Here is a 15,726-nt window from a genome sequence, read left to right as displayed (position 1 = left end):
CCCCCCCGTCCTCCACAGAATTCACTGAGTGAGGAGATTGCCAACATGAAGAAGCTTCAGGATGAGCTGCTGCTCAACAAGGTAAGGAGGGGTCTGGTGGAGAGGGCCTGGGGGCCTAGGACCACGGACATGGAGCAGGCATTGCTGGGGGGTGGCATCAGCCAGGCCGGGAGGGGCTATTCCTCAGGGACGGCGTGGATTCTGACCTGATACCTCCAACTTCCTCCCACCAGGAGCAGCTCTTGGCAGAGATGGAGCGGATGCAGATGGAGATCGACCAGCTGCGGGGGAGGCCACCATCCTCCTACTCCAGGTGACCCTAGTCCTGCCTCACTCCTGCTGGTAGGAGCCCCCTTTGCCAAGCTCATCTTTCCTGATCTCCAAGTCTTCCCCAACCCCACTCCCTATTCTCCCAAGGCTTCCACTGACTCCTGTTATTTTTGACTCCTGACTTCATGACTTCTGACTTCAGATCCCTTTCCCAGTTCTCTGACCCCAGGCCTTTTCCCATGACGCCCGACCTCTCTGCCCTTTTCCTGGCCCCTGGGTCTCTGACTGCCCTCTCCATGCCCACAGGTCTCTCCCCGGCAGTGCCCTGGAGCTCCGTTACTCCCAGGCACCCACATTACCTTCTGGTGCCCACTTGGACCCCTATGGGCCCAGCAGTGGCCGGGCAGGCAAGAGGGGTCGCTGGTCAGGGGTCAAGGACGAGCCCTCCAAGGTCAGCAGCCACTTTTGGAGCCTGGACTGAGCAGGGGGTGGGTGGGCAGCAGTAGGAAATGGAGTCTAATACACAAGGCTCTGGGAGGGGCTTGGGCTGAGAAACAGTGTCTCTTGGACCCATGTTGTCTATTTTTTTCTCCCACAACTGCATCCTCTCCACTTGCCCGATGTCTCTTCATGTGGATATCCTGCTACCTGGTGAGAACCTTAGCAGAATGATGAGGTGGGGAGAGGGGCAGTGAGTGGGGGATGGGCACAGTGTAGAATCCTAGAATGGGGGTGCAAGTTGAAGAAAGCAGGTGGCCTGGGTCAAGGGAAATGGTGGAATCAGGAGATGGGATAGAGTCCTGGGCGGAACAGTTGGTCAAGGAAAGGGACTTGTCAGGAGACAAAGCTGGGCTGGGAAAAGTATGTGGGCTGGATCACAAGGTGAGGCCAGTCCTTGTCAGGGGACATGGGCAAGGTCATGGACAGTGGACAAGGTCGGTAGAGGTGAGGGAAGCCCCAGCACCTACCTTGGCTCCTGCCCACCTGACATCCTTTTATCCCCACACAGAGACAGGAGTGGGAGCGGTCTGCCCCTGCGGGGTCCATGCCACCCCCGTTCCCGGGGGAGCTGGATGGCTCAGACGAGGAGGAGGCTGAGGGGATGTTTGGGGCTGAGCTGCTCTCCCCCAGCGGACAGGCCGATGTGCAGACGCTCGCCATCATGCTTCAGGAGCAGCTGGAAGCCATCAACAAGGAGATCAAGTGAGTGCTGACCCAGTCCTTCTCCACCCTGCCTGAGCTGACCCTGTAACCCCTCTGAAGGCCTGAGCACATCTCCTCTCTTACTATCCTCAAGGAACTCCCCCAGCCCAACACTAGGAATCCCTCAGGATATACCCAGAAGTCTCCTCTGTGCTTCCTGTTTATCTATTCCCTATCCAGCATTCAGTTTCCCAATACACCAAAAACTGCATTCCCAAATACCCAAGTTCTCAAGCCAGTACACCAAGAATCCTCCAGTACACCCTGGATGTCATGGCTTCACACAGCTGGTACCCAGAGTCTCCCACTATCTCAAGAATCTCAACACAACACAAGGTCCCCAATCCCAAACACCAAGAGGCTCACCCTAATACTTCAAGAACCTCAATTCAAGATACCAAGAATTTTGACTTAATATAACAAGAATCCTCGATTTATCACGAATCCCCCGCTGACATAAAGTCTACCCTGATTTCCCAGAAATTGCCCTACTTGGCAGTTCTCTAACAACACACTCTCCATGGGCCCCCGCAAATATACGAACATGACCACCACTTTCCATCCAAAGTCACTGTGAGTTGAGGCATTGATTCACATACCAGATGACCCCATGAACTTCCTAGATTCTGGGTTGACCTCAGAGTCCCTGATCTCCCCCCAGTCTTATGATCTTGCTCTTTCTTTCCTCCTTTGAATTGGACCTCTTTCCCGTAGTAATCTTTTTCATGATTTTATAGAACCATGTGGTTATCATCATGGAAGCCTTGATGCAGACCCTGATCTTCCTCTTATCCCTCATCCCTCCATGACCTCCTTAGCCTCTCATGACCCCCTGACTCCCCTTGAACCTGTGAGGCCATGATGCATCCACCAAGACCCTCTAACCTCATTATGCCTTCCTCAGAATTCTTCTGGCCCCACCAAGCCTTCCTAGCCCTTTGGGATCCCCAGACTCTGTCTCCCATTGCTTGCCTCTGTTCTGTCACCCAGTCTGCCCCCTTTCCCTCCTCAGGCTTATCCAAGAGGAGAAGGAGACAACGGAACAAAGGGCAGAGGAGCTGGAGAGCCGGGTGTCTGGCTCTGGCCTGGACTCACTGGGCCGCTACCGCAGTAGCTGCTCACTGCCCCCCTCCCTCACTACCTCTACCCTTGCCAGCCCCTCCCCTCCCAGCTCTGGCCACTCAACGCCCCGTCTGGCACCCCCTAGCCCTGCCCGTGAGGGCACCGACAAAGCTGTGAGTGTTTTGAAGTCTCCTCATTTTGGTGGGGTGGCTGGGGGGAGATCGGAGACAGGGCTCCCCAACCGACAGCAACAGTAACTCCTCACACCAGTGATTTTCAAAGGCAACCTAGCTTTCCCTAAAAGTTTGAACTTAAAGGGCATAAGGAGGAGGCTGAGCCATGGAGTATCTGAACCCTAACTAGTACTTTACTCAGATCTGGCCTGCTTTTACCTATTTAATGCTGTAAGTTTCTTCATAGGGTTTTGTGTTTTTTTTTTTTTTTTAAGGTTCCCATGACTAAACATACATTTGAGAGCTAATAGTAGATTCTCAGAATTGATCATTGAAGAGCAATAAGACATATTAGTCCCATTTTATTGCCTTAAATCCAGTTTTCCGGCTTCCAGAATGTGTAACTCATTAGCTTTCCTTGAGTCTGAGAGGATCCCACTCCTGACACCAGAAGCTAGGATACATAAAAACCGGCTGGTCAAGCTCCAGGCCGATTCATTTCCTTTATGTTTCTGCAACTTACTCCCACCTGATCTAGGGTACCTTCAGAAATGGTACCCCAAACCAGGGGCATCCCAGACACCCCCTAGTAGGCATCCCAACTAATGAAGAGCCCCTGGCATGACCCCTCCGATTCGATTTAGCCTCTCTGCCTTTCTGTCACCAGAATCATGTCCCCAAGGAGGAAGCTGGGGCTCCACGAGGGGAGGGGCCAGCCATCCCAGGAGACACCCCACCTCCCACTCCCCGCTCTGCTCGCCTTGAGAGAATGACACAGGCCTTGGCACTGCAGGCGGGATCCCTGGAAGATGGGGGGCCCTCACGGGGAAGGTCAGCAGGGACAATGGATAGGATGGGGAGGGGTTTGCTTGGGAGGATGTGTCAGGGGAATGGACACGGACTTGGGAGGAGAGGAGACATCCCCAATGGGGTCTGCCCTCACTCTGTCCTGTTCACCCAGTGAAGGCACCCCAGATTCCCTGCACAAAGCCCCCAAGAAGAAGAGCATCAAGTCGTCCATAGGCCGTCTCTTCGGCAAGAAGGAGAAGGGGCGAATGGGACCACCAGGCCGGGATAGCTCTTCTCTGGGTGAGGACCGTGATGTCAACCCTCTCTCCCTTCTTCTCTCCCTTCTTTCCTTCCTCTCTTCCTTCCTTCTTCTTTTTCGCAAGTTCACTTGACATTCATCTGAGTCTTCATTCATTTGGTAATTCATAGGATGTGAAAGGGGCAGGACTCGGCAATGGGAGAGGGAAGGAAGAGGGACAAGGACAGGGCACTCTGAGGCCTGCCTGGGTGACTGGAGGTGGGGAGCTAAATGAATTTTATTATTGCATTTACCTATTCTTTAAATAGAGAAAGAGAGCGAGCCACCTAAAGCCAGGGCCGTTGGTGTGCTGTAGCCTGCTTGTACTGGCCTGTGAAAGCCAAGAGTTCAATTTTCAGGAGTTCTGTGGGCTGCTTGACATTACATAGGTAGCCTGAAATTGGTGGGATTCTTTACACCAGTGGAAATTGGCGAACACCACAAATCAGGGAATACGCCCGCCCTCTGTCTCTCCCTCTCGGGGAGCCAGTGGTTAAAGAGTTACCAGCGTCCCATGGCCACTTTACCAAGGCCAGCCCAGGGAATCCAGCCCTGTTCTGGGGATGTCCCCAATTCCCGGCCTGGCAGGTGAAACTGGTTCCTGTTTGGCTTTATCGCTCCCTCGGGGCCTCCGCTTCCCTGGCCTCCTTCTCAGCAGCCCCCGACATCAGAGAGTCTCCTTCCTACTTGAGACCCTCCAAACTCTGGCCCCTCCCTACCTTCAGCAGGAACACCATCGGACGAGACACTGGCCACAGACCCCCTGGGGCTAGCCAAGCTGACGGGCCCAGGAGACAAGGACCGAAGGAACAAGAGGAAGTGAGTGTGTGTATAGGGTGGGCTGGGGGAGGCCACTTACAGAGATTTCTTTTTTTTTTTTTTAAACCTTCTTCCAAGTTTTCTGTCTTCATAAAAAGTGCTTTGGGGGCTCAGTTTGGCAGCCCATATATTAACACTGGAACAATCCAGAGAAGACTGGCATGGCCTGTGTGCCAGGATGCCAGGCAAATTCACGAAGCGTTCCACTGAAAGACAAAACCGTGCTTCGGAGGGGCTTTGTGGGAAAGGCACCCATCCAGGACGGCTGGGTGGTGTCTCTGCCCCTGAGAGCTCCTGCCCTACTAGGCCTCTGTCCCCAGGCACGAACTTCTGGAAGAGGCCTGCCGCCAGGGCCTGCCCTTTGCTGCTTGGGATGGGCCCACCGTGGTCTCCTGGCTGGAGGTACTGGGGCCCAGAATTGCCCTGACTCTTGATCCCAACTCCTGTGACAGCCTTCCCACTAAGGGTCACTGGTGCCCCCCAGCATCCTCCTCCTAGCCCAGAGAGGGGGTGGGAGGAGGGCGATGAGGCGCTGGGAGAGGTCAGCCTTCCTGTTGATCCAAACAGCTTCCTCCTTCTTGTCCCCCCATCCCTGTGCCTCTGGCCATGCGCCCCTCGGTGCTGCTCTCCCGTTGTCTCTGTGTCTTCTCACATCTCTCTCTCATTCTATGGGGTTCCTGTGTCTGATGTTTTGCCCCTCTCTCCATCTGTTTTTGTCATTCCCCACATTTCTTCCCATGTCTCTGGGGCTTCCCGTGTCTCTTTCCCAATGTCTTTTGCATCTCTCTCCCCCCATCCCTCTTTTCCCGATGACTCTGGCGTCACCCTCTGCCCCTCCTCTTTTATTCCCCGTATCTCCCTCTGACTCCCTCTTGTTTTGTTTGCCTTGCCCCATCTCTATCGCTTCTCACCGCTAACTTTCCCACCTCTCCGTCTCCCTCTCTCCTTTTCTTTCTGCCTCTCTCCTGTCTTTCCGGTGTCTCCCGGGATATTGTCTGTGTCTGTCCGTGTGTGCCTCTTCCTTCCCTCTCTCCGCCCCCCACCTTCTGTCCAGCTGTGGGTAGGCATGCCTGCATGGTATGTGGCCGCCTGCCGGGCCAACGTCAAGAGCGGTGCCATCATGGCCAACCTGTCGGACACAGAGATCCAGCGGGAGATTGGCATCAGCAACCCGCTGCACCGGCTCAAGCTGCGCCTCGCCATCCAAGAGATGGTCTCGCTCACGTCGCCCTCAGCACCCGCCTCCTCCCGCACGGTGAGCGTCCGCAGGCCAATCCCAGCCCTTGCCGCCTCGGGGCCCCGCCTCTTGCCCTCAGACTAGCCAATCCTGGGCTCGCTCACTCCAGCTCCTTCTCAAAGACCCTTTCCCCCTTGTGTCTCACCTGGATTGGATTATCTGGGGCGTGGGGTGGGGGGAGTCCCTTCTCAGGTCTCCCTGCCTCCGCCCTACCTCTATCTGTCTTACACAGACAGAACCCCATCCGGGAGAAAAACCCAGATTCATATGGTTCCTTACAAAGTCCTTGATGAGCCCCTCCACTCCCATCAGCCCACCTCTGACTCGGCTTCTTGGCTAGCGCTGCTCCCTGGCTCCCTTTCCTCAGAGCACTTCTCCCCCTGTCTCAGCTCAAATGTCACCGCCTCCAAGAAGCCTGCCTAACTCAACAACTAGTCCCTCGCCCCATCACCCCAGCACCTTAACACCCTATTTTCCCCCCATAGTGTTTATTTATGGCCTTCTAATAGTTTATCTTTTTGTTCCCTGCCGAAACTTCTGTGTGCCATGCCCAATTCAGCAATTGTTAATCCCTTGCCCGACTTGCAGTTTGCCTGTGTGTGTGTGTATCTGAGACCCTCCAGTGTAATTTATGGACATCATTACTGGTTAGTCCGCAAAATTACTTCATCAGGGCATCTTCTAACACTAAGAACATTCTACGCAGCCACCGCGCCCTTATACCTAAGAATGTGACCATTATTGTCAGTTTTATCTCTTCGGTCTATTTTCAAATTGCCCCTCGCCTATCCCAGACCCTACACCTGCGCCTGGCGCACGCGTGGAGCTTCAGAAGTGTCTGAATCAATGTACGAAGTCCTAACTCGTGCGGTTGTTGGGAGCAGGTGCTCTGTAAATGCGAACGCCCCCCCCCTTTTGTCCCAGTGCTGTGTCTGCCACCTCATTCTGAGCCGTCACTCTGTACATACATCTGCGTGAGGTCAGAGAAGTGATGTTGTGCCTGGGGTCACATAGCAAAATACCCAGGCAGGACCCCAATTCAAGCCTGAAAACTTGCCCGACATCAAAGCCCATGTCCTTTTGCCTGGTACACTGCAGGTGCTCAATAAATGATCATTCGTTTTCCCTTTCACTGCCTGGCCCGGAGCAGTGACTGGCCTTTCTGAGGCAGAAAGCAGAATGTATATAAATGGACCTGGCATGGGCCTCTGGGAACACCCCTCCCCTATCCAGAAGCCTTCTCCTCTCAACCTCCGTAACACCCCTCGCCCCTCAGTCCACAGGAAACGTGTGGATGACACACGAGGAGATGGAGTCCCTTACGGCCACGACCAAGCCTGTGAGTGACCGCTGCCGGCGGCCTTGCGGGTGGCACTAACTCTCCCTGGGGAGGGGTGGGGAGGTGAATCTCTGGCTGTTCGTCCGTCTGTTCGTCCCTCCCGCCCTCCTCCGCCTGCCCCTTAACCCACCCCTTCTCTCCCCTCTTCCCACTAACGGGTCAGGAGACCAAGGAGATCAGCTGGGAGCAGGTAGGGGGCGTGGGGCGGGACGTGGGCGCATGAACAGGCTCTGCACGCTGCATGCACGCCCCTCCTTCCCCAAGCCCCGTCCCCTCGCCGGAGCGTTCCATCATTGCCGCGGGGGGCGCCGCGTGGCGCAGGGCTCTGGACTGTCTCATTGTGGCTTGGTGGAGGTCGGTGGAAAAGCCTGGACTAGTCCATTGTTAGCGTGGGGCATGGGCCATTCCATTCTCTTGGGTTGCGGGGGCTCCAGGGGCTGTTCCACTGCTCTAACTAGAGGGAGGCCTTTTCTCTCTGACTGAGGGGAGGTGGGACTGTTCCAATGGACTGGGGCAAAGGGGTAAGCATACTGGGGAGGGGCGGCAGGTGAGGCCGAGAAGTTGGGGAGGAGGAGTACACTGTGTTCTCTAGAAGGGAGAGGCATGCACCCCCTGAGTTAGCCGAACCCGGTTGGACTGGGGTCTTCCGTTTCCAGTCCCGGGGTAGGGAGGTGTGGAGGTGGGGATTGTTTCCTTATGCTAAAGGGAGTGAAGGACTTTGGGCTGATCCAGAATGTTGGCCCGGGCCAGATGGCATTAGACTAGTATTTTTGGCCAGTGTAAGAGTGGTGGATGGATCCATTATCGTTTGTTGTGGGGAGAGCTACATTGGAAGAATCCGTTGTCCGGACTTGGGGGAGTAGCGATGTTGGACTGATCCACTGTTCTGAGCTGGGACTAGACTAGTGCCTGTCACCCCTTACTGTTCCGGTACCCCGAGGATCTGGTGGCAATGCAGCTTCTGATTCAATAGCCTGGGGTGGGGTCTGACCTTCTACAGTTCCGGCAGGTGCATGGGTGATGGTGCTACTGCGGGTCCAAGGACCACACTTTGAGCAGACAAGGGTCTATTCTGTTATTATGAAGGAGTAGGAGACCCCTGGATTGGTCCATTGTCCCGAGCAGAGATTGACCATTGTCCTAAGGTGGGGTGGAGAACAACCTTGGGTCAGGGGGTTGGAGTGTACCCTTTCATACATACATGGGAAGGGGTCAGAGGGCCTGACCCCTCCCCCACCTGCCCATGGCCCCAGATCCTGGCATATGGTGACATGAACCACGAGTGGGTGGGGAACGACTGGCTGCCCAGCCTGGGGCTGCCCCAGTACCGCAGCTACTTCATGGAGTCGCTGGTGGATGCCCGGATGTTAGATCATCTTAACAAGAAGGAGCTCCGGGGCCAACTCAAGATGGTGGACAGCTTCCACAGGTGGGGGCTGCCTGGCCACTGGGGACAGTCCAAGGGGAAGCCTCAGTCCTAGAGAGTCTTTGGCCAATGGGACGGGTGATGGGAACGTCCCTGGACTATCTTTGGCCCTTTAGCCCGGATTCTCAGGCAATCCTGACTTCTGTGTCCCTTCCACCAATAAGATGGTCCACTAGGAAAAGTCCAAATTCTCAGACAGCTTGGCTCGTTGACCCCGTACCCTGTCCAGGTTATCCAATAAGAACTGCCTGTTGAAAATACCCCAACTCCTGAGAAGGTCGGCAGTCCAAACCACTGACCCAGTGGAACAACTCCCCAACCTTTCCCAGAAGACCACAGCCAATGGGGAGGGAAGGAGCAGTAGCCATTGGAGTTGTGAAGGCTCATCTGTGACCCCACTTTCCCTACTGCTCAGGGTGAGTCTGCATTATGGGATCATGTGCCTGAAACGGCTCAATTATGACCGGAAGGATTTGGAGCGGAGGCGGGAAGAGAGTCAGACCCAGATCCGAGGTGAGTAGGAGTATAAGAGCTCCCCCCACCCCCCAAGCCAGGTGGAGGAGTTTGGGGCAGGTGGGGAGGAGCTATGATTAAGGGAGGGGGAGAGGAGGCGGAGCACGGGCCTTTTGCGAGGGGGTGGAGCCAGCATAGGGGGCGTGGCCAGGAAAGAGGAAATGGAGGTGACATGTGGGCTAAATTGGACCGGCTGGCAGCTGAGAGTCCCTTCTGTCCCAGACGTGATGGTGTGGTCCAATGAGCGGGTCATGGGTTGGGTGTCCGGGCTGGGACTGAAGGAATTCGCCACGAACCTCACGGAGAGCGGGGTGCACGGGGCGCTGCTCGCCCTGGACGAGACTTTCGACTACTCCGACCTGGCCTTGCTCCTGCAGATCCCCACACAGAATGCGCAGGTGAGCCGCCGCTCGGCCCAGGGCACATTGGGCACCCCCACCTCGCAGCCTGCACGCTGCCACCCTTCTTCCACCTCTCGTCCCCAGGCCCGGCAGCTCCTGGAGAAGGAATTCAGCAACCTCATCTCCTTGGGCACAGACAGGCGGCTGGACGAGGTGGGCGTAGTGGCAGCCCTGGAGGCTCAGCTCCCAGCGGCACCTGCAGGGTCTGAGCTGAAGGAGTGGGGCTGGGCTTTAGCGGCGGCAGGTGGCTGGAGGCGGGACTAGGGCAGGGGCAGGGTTAAAGGGGAGCTGAAACCCGAGAGGGGTGGAGTCAAAGGGAGGGGCTGAGTCAGAACCCGGCCCTGGTGGCTCATCTGCCCGGCACCTATACCTAGGACAGCGCCAAGTCCTTCAGCCGCTCGCCATCCTGGCGGAAGATGTTTCGAGAGAAGGACCTCCGAGGCGTAACCCCCGACTCAGCTGAGATGTTGCCCCCCAACTTTCGTTCGGCCGCAGCGGGGGCCCTGGGATCTCCAGGGCTCCCTCTCCGCAAGCTGCAGCCCGAAGGTGGGCGGCTCCCCTATGCTACAGCCCCTCCCCCCTCCCCCTTGCTTGGGGTGGGAAAAGGACCAACTCTACATTCCAGAAACCTCCCTCCAGGTTCTGAAATGGCCTAGTGCTTTCTCCCCGACCCATGACGAATGGATTGCTCAGTATGCCAACTCCCTCCTGCGGGTGTGGAATGGGCTAATCCCGCACCCCCCCTTCCAAAGTGGGAAATGAGTTCGCCCACCGTCACCTGGGGCGCTGTAGATGAATCCAAGGCTGCGGGAAGGGGAGGGAAACCGGCGTGGAGCCAGGCCTTCGTTGTCATCTCGGGAGGGGAAATCCAAGAGAGGATGCTTGGGGTTGAGGATCAGAGAAACCCTGCTGTGTGTGTTGGGGGGGGACAGAGACACGCGCGCACCAGACCAAACCACTGCTCGCTCTCCCTCTAGGCCAGACTTCTGGGAGTTCCCGGGCAGACGGCGTTTCGGTCCGGACCTATTCCTGCTAATGTAGGCCTCCAGGTGAGGACTGTACTGGGCGATCTTGGGGGTTCGGGGCGGCACAATGGATCTTCACTGCTCCACGTACTGCCCCGGCGTCAATGCAGGTGACCTCACTCGGATGGAAGAATCTTCCAGAGGCTGGGCTGTTCCCCCTCCTGCCCAGAGTATGGTCTCGCCGGGGAGAGCGGGCGGGGGAGCTCGCGCCGCGGACTGGACCATCTGTACAGACAAGCGGGGAGTGTGCGTCCCCGCCTCACAAAAGGACTGGGCCTGGACCAAACCACACGAACTGGACTGAGAGGGGGAACGAAGAGGGCAGGAAGAAATCCCGCCCCAAACTTCCGCCTCTCTTTTCTCTACTTTGTAATTTATTGATCAGTTTCCGATGGGAGATGGGTGCCCTTTCCCCGCGGGAAGGGAGCGGGGCTTCCCTCCCGGGCCGCATGCTAGGAGAGGCTGCCCGCTCCCCTTTCTCCTCCCCAGTCGCGGGGCCCAAGTCTTCCTTCTTCGTCCGAAAGGCGGGGAGGGGGGACTCGCTGCTACAAGCCTCGCCCCTTGTGCCACTCAGCCCCGCCCCGCCGCGTCAGGTCGCCAATGCCTGGGGTCAGCTGCGGGCGGAGTCCCCAATTCCTCCCCAGTGTCTCGTGTCCCCGGGGCCTCTCCGCCCCCAGTGCTGTGGCCGTGTCCGTGCCCCGGGGGTAGGGAGTGCAGAACTGAGCTCCCCGTTCCCCTCCGGCTCCGGGGTTTGCATGGGAGAATCCTCTTTCCACGATGCCACTGGGCGACGTGGCGTGGGGGGAGGGAGGACGGTGGGGGAGCCCTCGCCCGAGACTCTTGGTCGGCCTCCCTGCCCCAGGCGTCACTCAGTGATCACGGGTAAAGAGAACTGTTTCAAAAAGCTCCCGTGTTGACTGATTTATTTGTCAGGACCTTAGGAAAACCGACCTCCTCAGGAACCCAGGAGGCCGGACCACTCCTCCCTCAGACCCATGAGGCCAAGTCCCCAGTCCCCACCCGCGCGTTCCCTAATGCCCCGAGAATCCAGACCCCACGCCTGACAATGAGGCTTCGGGGGGCATCTTTATTCATAATGCAATTCAATAAATATGTCTAGTGGAAAGGGGTGGGAGGGCCAGGGAGGTACGTCTGCGCCGCAGCCGCACCGCTGGGTCAGGGTTCCGCAGTTTCCAGCATGTCCGCCAGGGCTCTGGAGAGGAGGACGCAGAGGTTAGACAGCCCAAGTGTCCGAAGCTCACCCCACGCGCTTAGAGGGACATGTTAACCTGCCCGTTTGACCCACAGGGGAATGGAGTCCCAGGGTCATGCAATCAGCGGGACTGCGCCTCTCTACACAGGGCCCTTAAACTGCCCCCCCTTCCACACACTTACTGGTACAGGGAGGAGGAGAAATAGTCGACGTAGCTTCCTGTGGGAGAAAAGATGAGAGGCTTGAGGGGTACACCATAGTCGAAATTAGGGGGCCACTGATAAACCGAATCCGGAATCAGGACCCGAAGGAATCAGAATTCCTTCCTTAAATTGAATTCCTTCTACTGGGACTCCTTTCAAGGCCCTGGGCCTCTTTCCTTGCTCCTCGTGTTCCCATTCTCCAGAAGCCCCTTTTCTTCTAATTCTGCCTGCTTTGGCCCCGCCGGTTCGTTTCTAGACCCACCCTTCAACCTTCCACCCCTTGCCTGCTAAGTAAGCCTCAGCATCAAGCCCCACCCCTCCCTCGGTCCGGGTCCCGCCCCTCCGCGCGCGCCCCGCCCCACCAGTAGACTCCCAGCCTTGGCCACGCCCCCGCACCTAGCCACGCCCCCAACCTCCCGGGCCCGCCTGTCGGATTTGGCTCCGCCTCCACGGAGTTTGCCTGGCTGGGCTCCGCCCACCCTCACCTGGAGTGCAGACCGTTTCACAGACCAGCGGGCAGAGGTAGCAGAACTGGCAGTGCTGGGGGCGGGGCCGGGGAGAGACAGAAGTGTAAGCCAGGGTCCGGGCTGAGCCGGGATGGGGGCGGGTGCCGGACAGGGGCCCGAGTCGGAGATTAAGGTCAGAGGCGGGATCGAGTGTGGAATCAAGAGTGCACCAGGGATGGAGGGTTGGGTCAGTGAGGACAGAGGCCAGGATTTGGGACTGTGGGTGCCCAGAAGGCCCCTGGCCGACCTGGGGCCTGGTGGAATCTGAGTCCGGGGAAAATGTCACCTGGCACTGGTCGCAGTGCTCCCCCATGTTCTCCTCGTCACAGTGACAGTTCTCACATTCAGTGCATCTCTGGGAAACGGGAGGATGCTGGTTTGGATACCGTTTGGGAGCTGCCCGCCAGTCCTCCACCCTACCGCCTGGACATTTCCCCAACTCCCCACACTCATTACCTCCCACACTGAGCTCAGCAGCTTCTCCCTCGTCCCCCTCTTGCAAGGTGACACCACATCCCCGTCACTGTGGGCTGGACCTGTGGGTGCTCTCTTCATGCCTTCTCCCTATTCTCCCCTCAGCCTGCCAGGCCCCAGCCTTATTTCACCTGCCCCCCAACTCTGCCATGGACTCTCCCCTCCATCCCCATATCTGCAGGTACAGCTCAGGCCTCACTCCCTCCTGGACCATTGCCCCAGCCTCCTCCCCAGCTTCCTGGCCTCCAGTCTGCCCCCTACATGCCCCCCCCAGTCTCTTTCTTCACCTGGCACCGCCCTTGCCCCTCCTTTGCTCAGAGCTGTCCCTAGGCACCTTAGAGCCTGGGGACAAATTCCAGGGACAGCCTGGAGGATGGACCTGGGCTGGGCACTCACATTGCAGAAAGAGCAGTAGCCACACAGGGACCCAGGCTGGTAATTCCTGTACACCTGGGCACTCTGCAGATCTGTGGGGACAGAAGAGCAGCCGTGAAGCAGGCTGACTCCACTCCTCCCTGCCCCCACTTGGCCAGATCACTTACCCGTGTCCTTGTCCTCACCACTCTGCTCCTCACTGGAGCCAGCTCCAGCCACCTCCCTCCCAGCCAGTGGGTTAGGGATGATGGTGAAGGGGAGCTCTTCTTCCTCCTCCTCTTCCCCCTCCTGGTGGTCTTGGCTCAGTGGGGCCTGAACCTCAGCCCTCCCTTCCCTCGTCTCTTCCTCCTCTTCTTCCTCCTCCTCCTCCTGGCTCAGGCTGAGGCCGTGACCTTCCTCCTCATCTTCTTCATCCTCCTGGTCCAGGCTGCCATGGTGGGTGCCGCCTTCTCCGTGTTCCGAACTTTCATCATCTTCCTCATGGGAGCTCTGGTCCTCCTCCTTCTCCTCTTCCTCCTCAGAATCCCTGTTCCTCAAATGGCTTCTGTCCTTGACCCCCATGTGTTCTGGGGGCTGGGGGCTAATCTCATCTTCGATGTGGCCAATCCCTTCATCTTGGTGGCCTTGTTGCCTGTGGCTGGGAGCCTGGTGGCCAAGCCTGTCAGAGATGTCCTCATCGTCATCCTTAGGGACTCCATGGTGGTGATGGCCAGGGACTGCTGATTTATAGTCATCTGGAAAGTCCTCCTCCTCAGTGCTCTTGGGGCCTGGGTGTTGGGAGCTTACAACATGGTGGCTGAACTTGACTGTGATCTCCTCTTCCTCTTCCTCCTCGTCTCCAAGGCTGTGAGTATGTCTGGGAATCTGGTGCCAGTGTTCGGTGGACACATCCTCATCCTTGTCTTCTTCGTCTCCATGGCCTCGGTGTCCGTGACTGGGGATATGATGACGGTGTTCATCTGAGACATCTTCATCCTCTTCCTTCCCATGGCCTTGGTGCGTGTGGGCCTGGTGTCTGTACTCAGTGGACATACCCTCTTCCTCATCTTCTCTATGGCTGCGGTGTTCATGACTGGGGAGATGATGACCGTGTTCATCTGAGACGTCTTCATCCTCTTCTTTCCCGTGGCCTGGGTGCCTGTGGGCATGTTGTCCGTACTCAGTGGAGATGACATCATCATCATCATCACCTTCTTCTTCTCCGTGGCCTTGGTGTCCGTGGCTGGGGACATAATGGGAATATTCATCTGAGGCTTCTTCATCCTCTTCCCTCCCGTGGCCTTGGTGCCTGTGGGTCCGGTGTCCATACTCAGTGGAGACATCATCATCATCACCTTCTTCTCCGTGGCCTCGGTGTCTGTGGCTCGGGACATGATGGGGATATTCATCTGAGGCATCTTCATCCTCTTCCCTCCCGTGGCCTTGGTGCCTGTGGGCCTGGTGTCCATACTCTGTGGAGACCACCCCTTCCTCCTCATCTTCATCGTCCTCTTCTCCGTGGCCTCCATGTACGTGCCTGATGATATGGTGGTGATACTTGCTGGACTCCACTTCATCTTCATCCTCATCCTCGTCCTGATGGCCGTGGCTTCTGTGGCTGGGGAAGTGGTGCCTGTGCTCATCTGAATCATCCACATCTTCAGTCTCGTGGCCTCTGTGCCCATGGGCCTGCCGAGCATGGTCTGTGAAGACCTCCTCATCGGGGATATTCTCTTCTCTGGCCTCGTGGTCTTGGTACCTGTGGTCTCTGAGTCCGTGACTGTATTCCCCGGAGACATCTTCGTTCTCATCTTCATGGCCTCTGTGGCTGTGCATGGGGTGGCCAAACTCACCTGACACGTCCTCTGAGGGCCCCACGACTCCCGCATTGTTGTTCCAGTTGCTGGGGCCCGGCCCGGCCCCTCTCAGCTGCTGGGTCATGGCGGGGGGGAGGAGCAGGCTGGCCACGGCAGCCCAGAGGACAGAAGTGTGCAGCCATGGCCCACGGTGGCCCATGGGGATGGACAGGCAGCAGAGTCTCTCCCAGGGGTGGCTCCAGCTGCCTCCGCAGCTATGTGGATGAGTGTTGGGGTCCTTGCCCCTCTTTGGGTCCTTCTGGTTCTTTCTGCCTGTGTCTTTCCTTTGCTGTGTCTCCGGGGCTGCCTCTGCCTGTCTGCCTTCCTCCGGCCCTCACTGCTGGACACCCCTCTGAGGCAGTCTCAGGAGCCCCCTCACCCCCCTCTCTGGCCCTCCCTCCCCACCTCCCAGCCAATAGGGTCTCTCTCCTCCCCTCTCTGTGGCTAAATTTACTTTCAGCCCTGAGTTATTCTGGGTCATTCCCCGCCTGCCCCTCCCCTCCTGTTCCTCCTCCTCCCAGCTGGTGAAGGGGTAGGTGAAGGGGTCTCAGCTTGGCCAGCAGTG

The 15,726-nt window shown here is 57.5% G+C and overlaps 2 protein-coding genes and 1 non-coding gene across 9 annotated transcripts in view; 2 read left to right on the top strand and 1 right to left on the bottom strand.

Annotated features, from left to right (window-relative positions):
* PPFIA3 (PTPRF interacting protein alpha 3) overlaps nt 1-15,726 on the top strand; it is a 33,286-nt gene that overhangs the window by 10,048 nt on the left and 7,512 nt on the right. For 3 of the 7 annotated variants that reach the window (XM_034672772.1, XM_034672773.1, XM_019798217.2), the window contains 19 exons: nt 19-81; nt 234-313; nt 577-721; nt 1,286-1,473; nt 2,486-2,708; nt 3,376-3,539; nt 3,670-3,797; nt 4,521-4,614; nt 4,935-5,016; nt 5,669-5,869; nt 7,128-7,190; nt 7,354-7,380; nt 8,444-8,619; nt 9,032-9,129; nt 9,352-9,527; nt 9,615-9,683; nt 9,905-10,076; nt 10,508-10,579; nt 10,666-11,459. In XM_034672772.1, the coding sequence (XP_034528663.1) occupies nt 19-81; nt 234-313; nt 577-721; nt 1,286-1,473; nt 2,486-2,708; nt 3,376-3,539; nt 3,670-3,797; nt 4,521-4,614; nt 4,935-5,016; nt 5,669-5,869; nt 7,128-7,190; nt 7,354-7,380; nt 8,444-8,619; nt 9,032-9,129; nt 9,352-9,527; nt 9,615-9,683; nt 9,905-10,076; nt 10,508-10,566 (2,208 nt within the window). In that variant the 3' untranslated portion in view covers nt 10,567-10,579; nt 10,666-11,459. Of the gene's footprint in view, nt 1-18; nt 82-233; nt 314-576; nt 722-1,285; nt 1,474-2,485; nt 2,709-3,375; nt 3,540-3,669; nt 3,798-4,520; nt 4,615-4,934; nt 5,017-5,668; nt 5,870-7,127; nt 7,191-7,353; nt 7,381-8,443; nt 8,620-9,031; nt 9,130-9,351; nt 9,528-9,614; nt 9,684-9,904; nt 10,077-10,507; nt 10,580-10,665; nt 11,460-14,169; nt 14,300-15,726 lie in introns of those variants that run through there. The other 4 variants (XR_004629161.1, XR_004629160.1, XM_034672774.1 and 1 more) reach the window with 3 other exon arrangements.
* Nucleotides 4,721-4,827, top strand: LOC117795375. The gene has a single exon (XR_004619342.1). It is a non-coding gene; the product is annotated as a U6 spliceosomal RNA (small nuclear RNA).
* On the bottom strand, nt 11,623-15,438 carry HRC (histidine rich calcium binding protein). The gene is made up of 6 exons (XM_011223232.3): nt 13,494-15,438; nt 13,348-13,418; nt 12,764-12,832; nt 12,457-12,511; nt 11,951-11,987; nt 11,623-11,768 (listed from the first exon to the last, which is right to left on the bottom strand). The coding sequence occupies exons 1-6, from the start codon at nt 15,319-15,321 to the stop codon at nt 11,732-11,734; spliced, it is 2,097 nt and encodes a 698-aa protein (XP_011221534.1). The 5' UTR covers nt 15,322-15,438; the 3' UTR covers nt 11,623-11,731.

This window comes from Ailuropoda melanoleuca, chromosome 12 (genome assembly GCF_002007445.2).
Source record: "Ailuropoda melanoleuca isolate Jingjing chromosome 12, ASM200744v2, whole genome shotgun sequence".
NCBI lineage: Eukaryota > Metazoa > Chordata > Mammalia > Carnivora > Ursidae > Ailuropoda > Ailuropoda melanoleuca.
The sequence above is the reverse complement of the archived record's forward strand: the minus strand, read 5'-3'. Positions and strand labels throughout refer to the sequence as shown.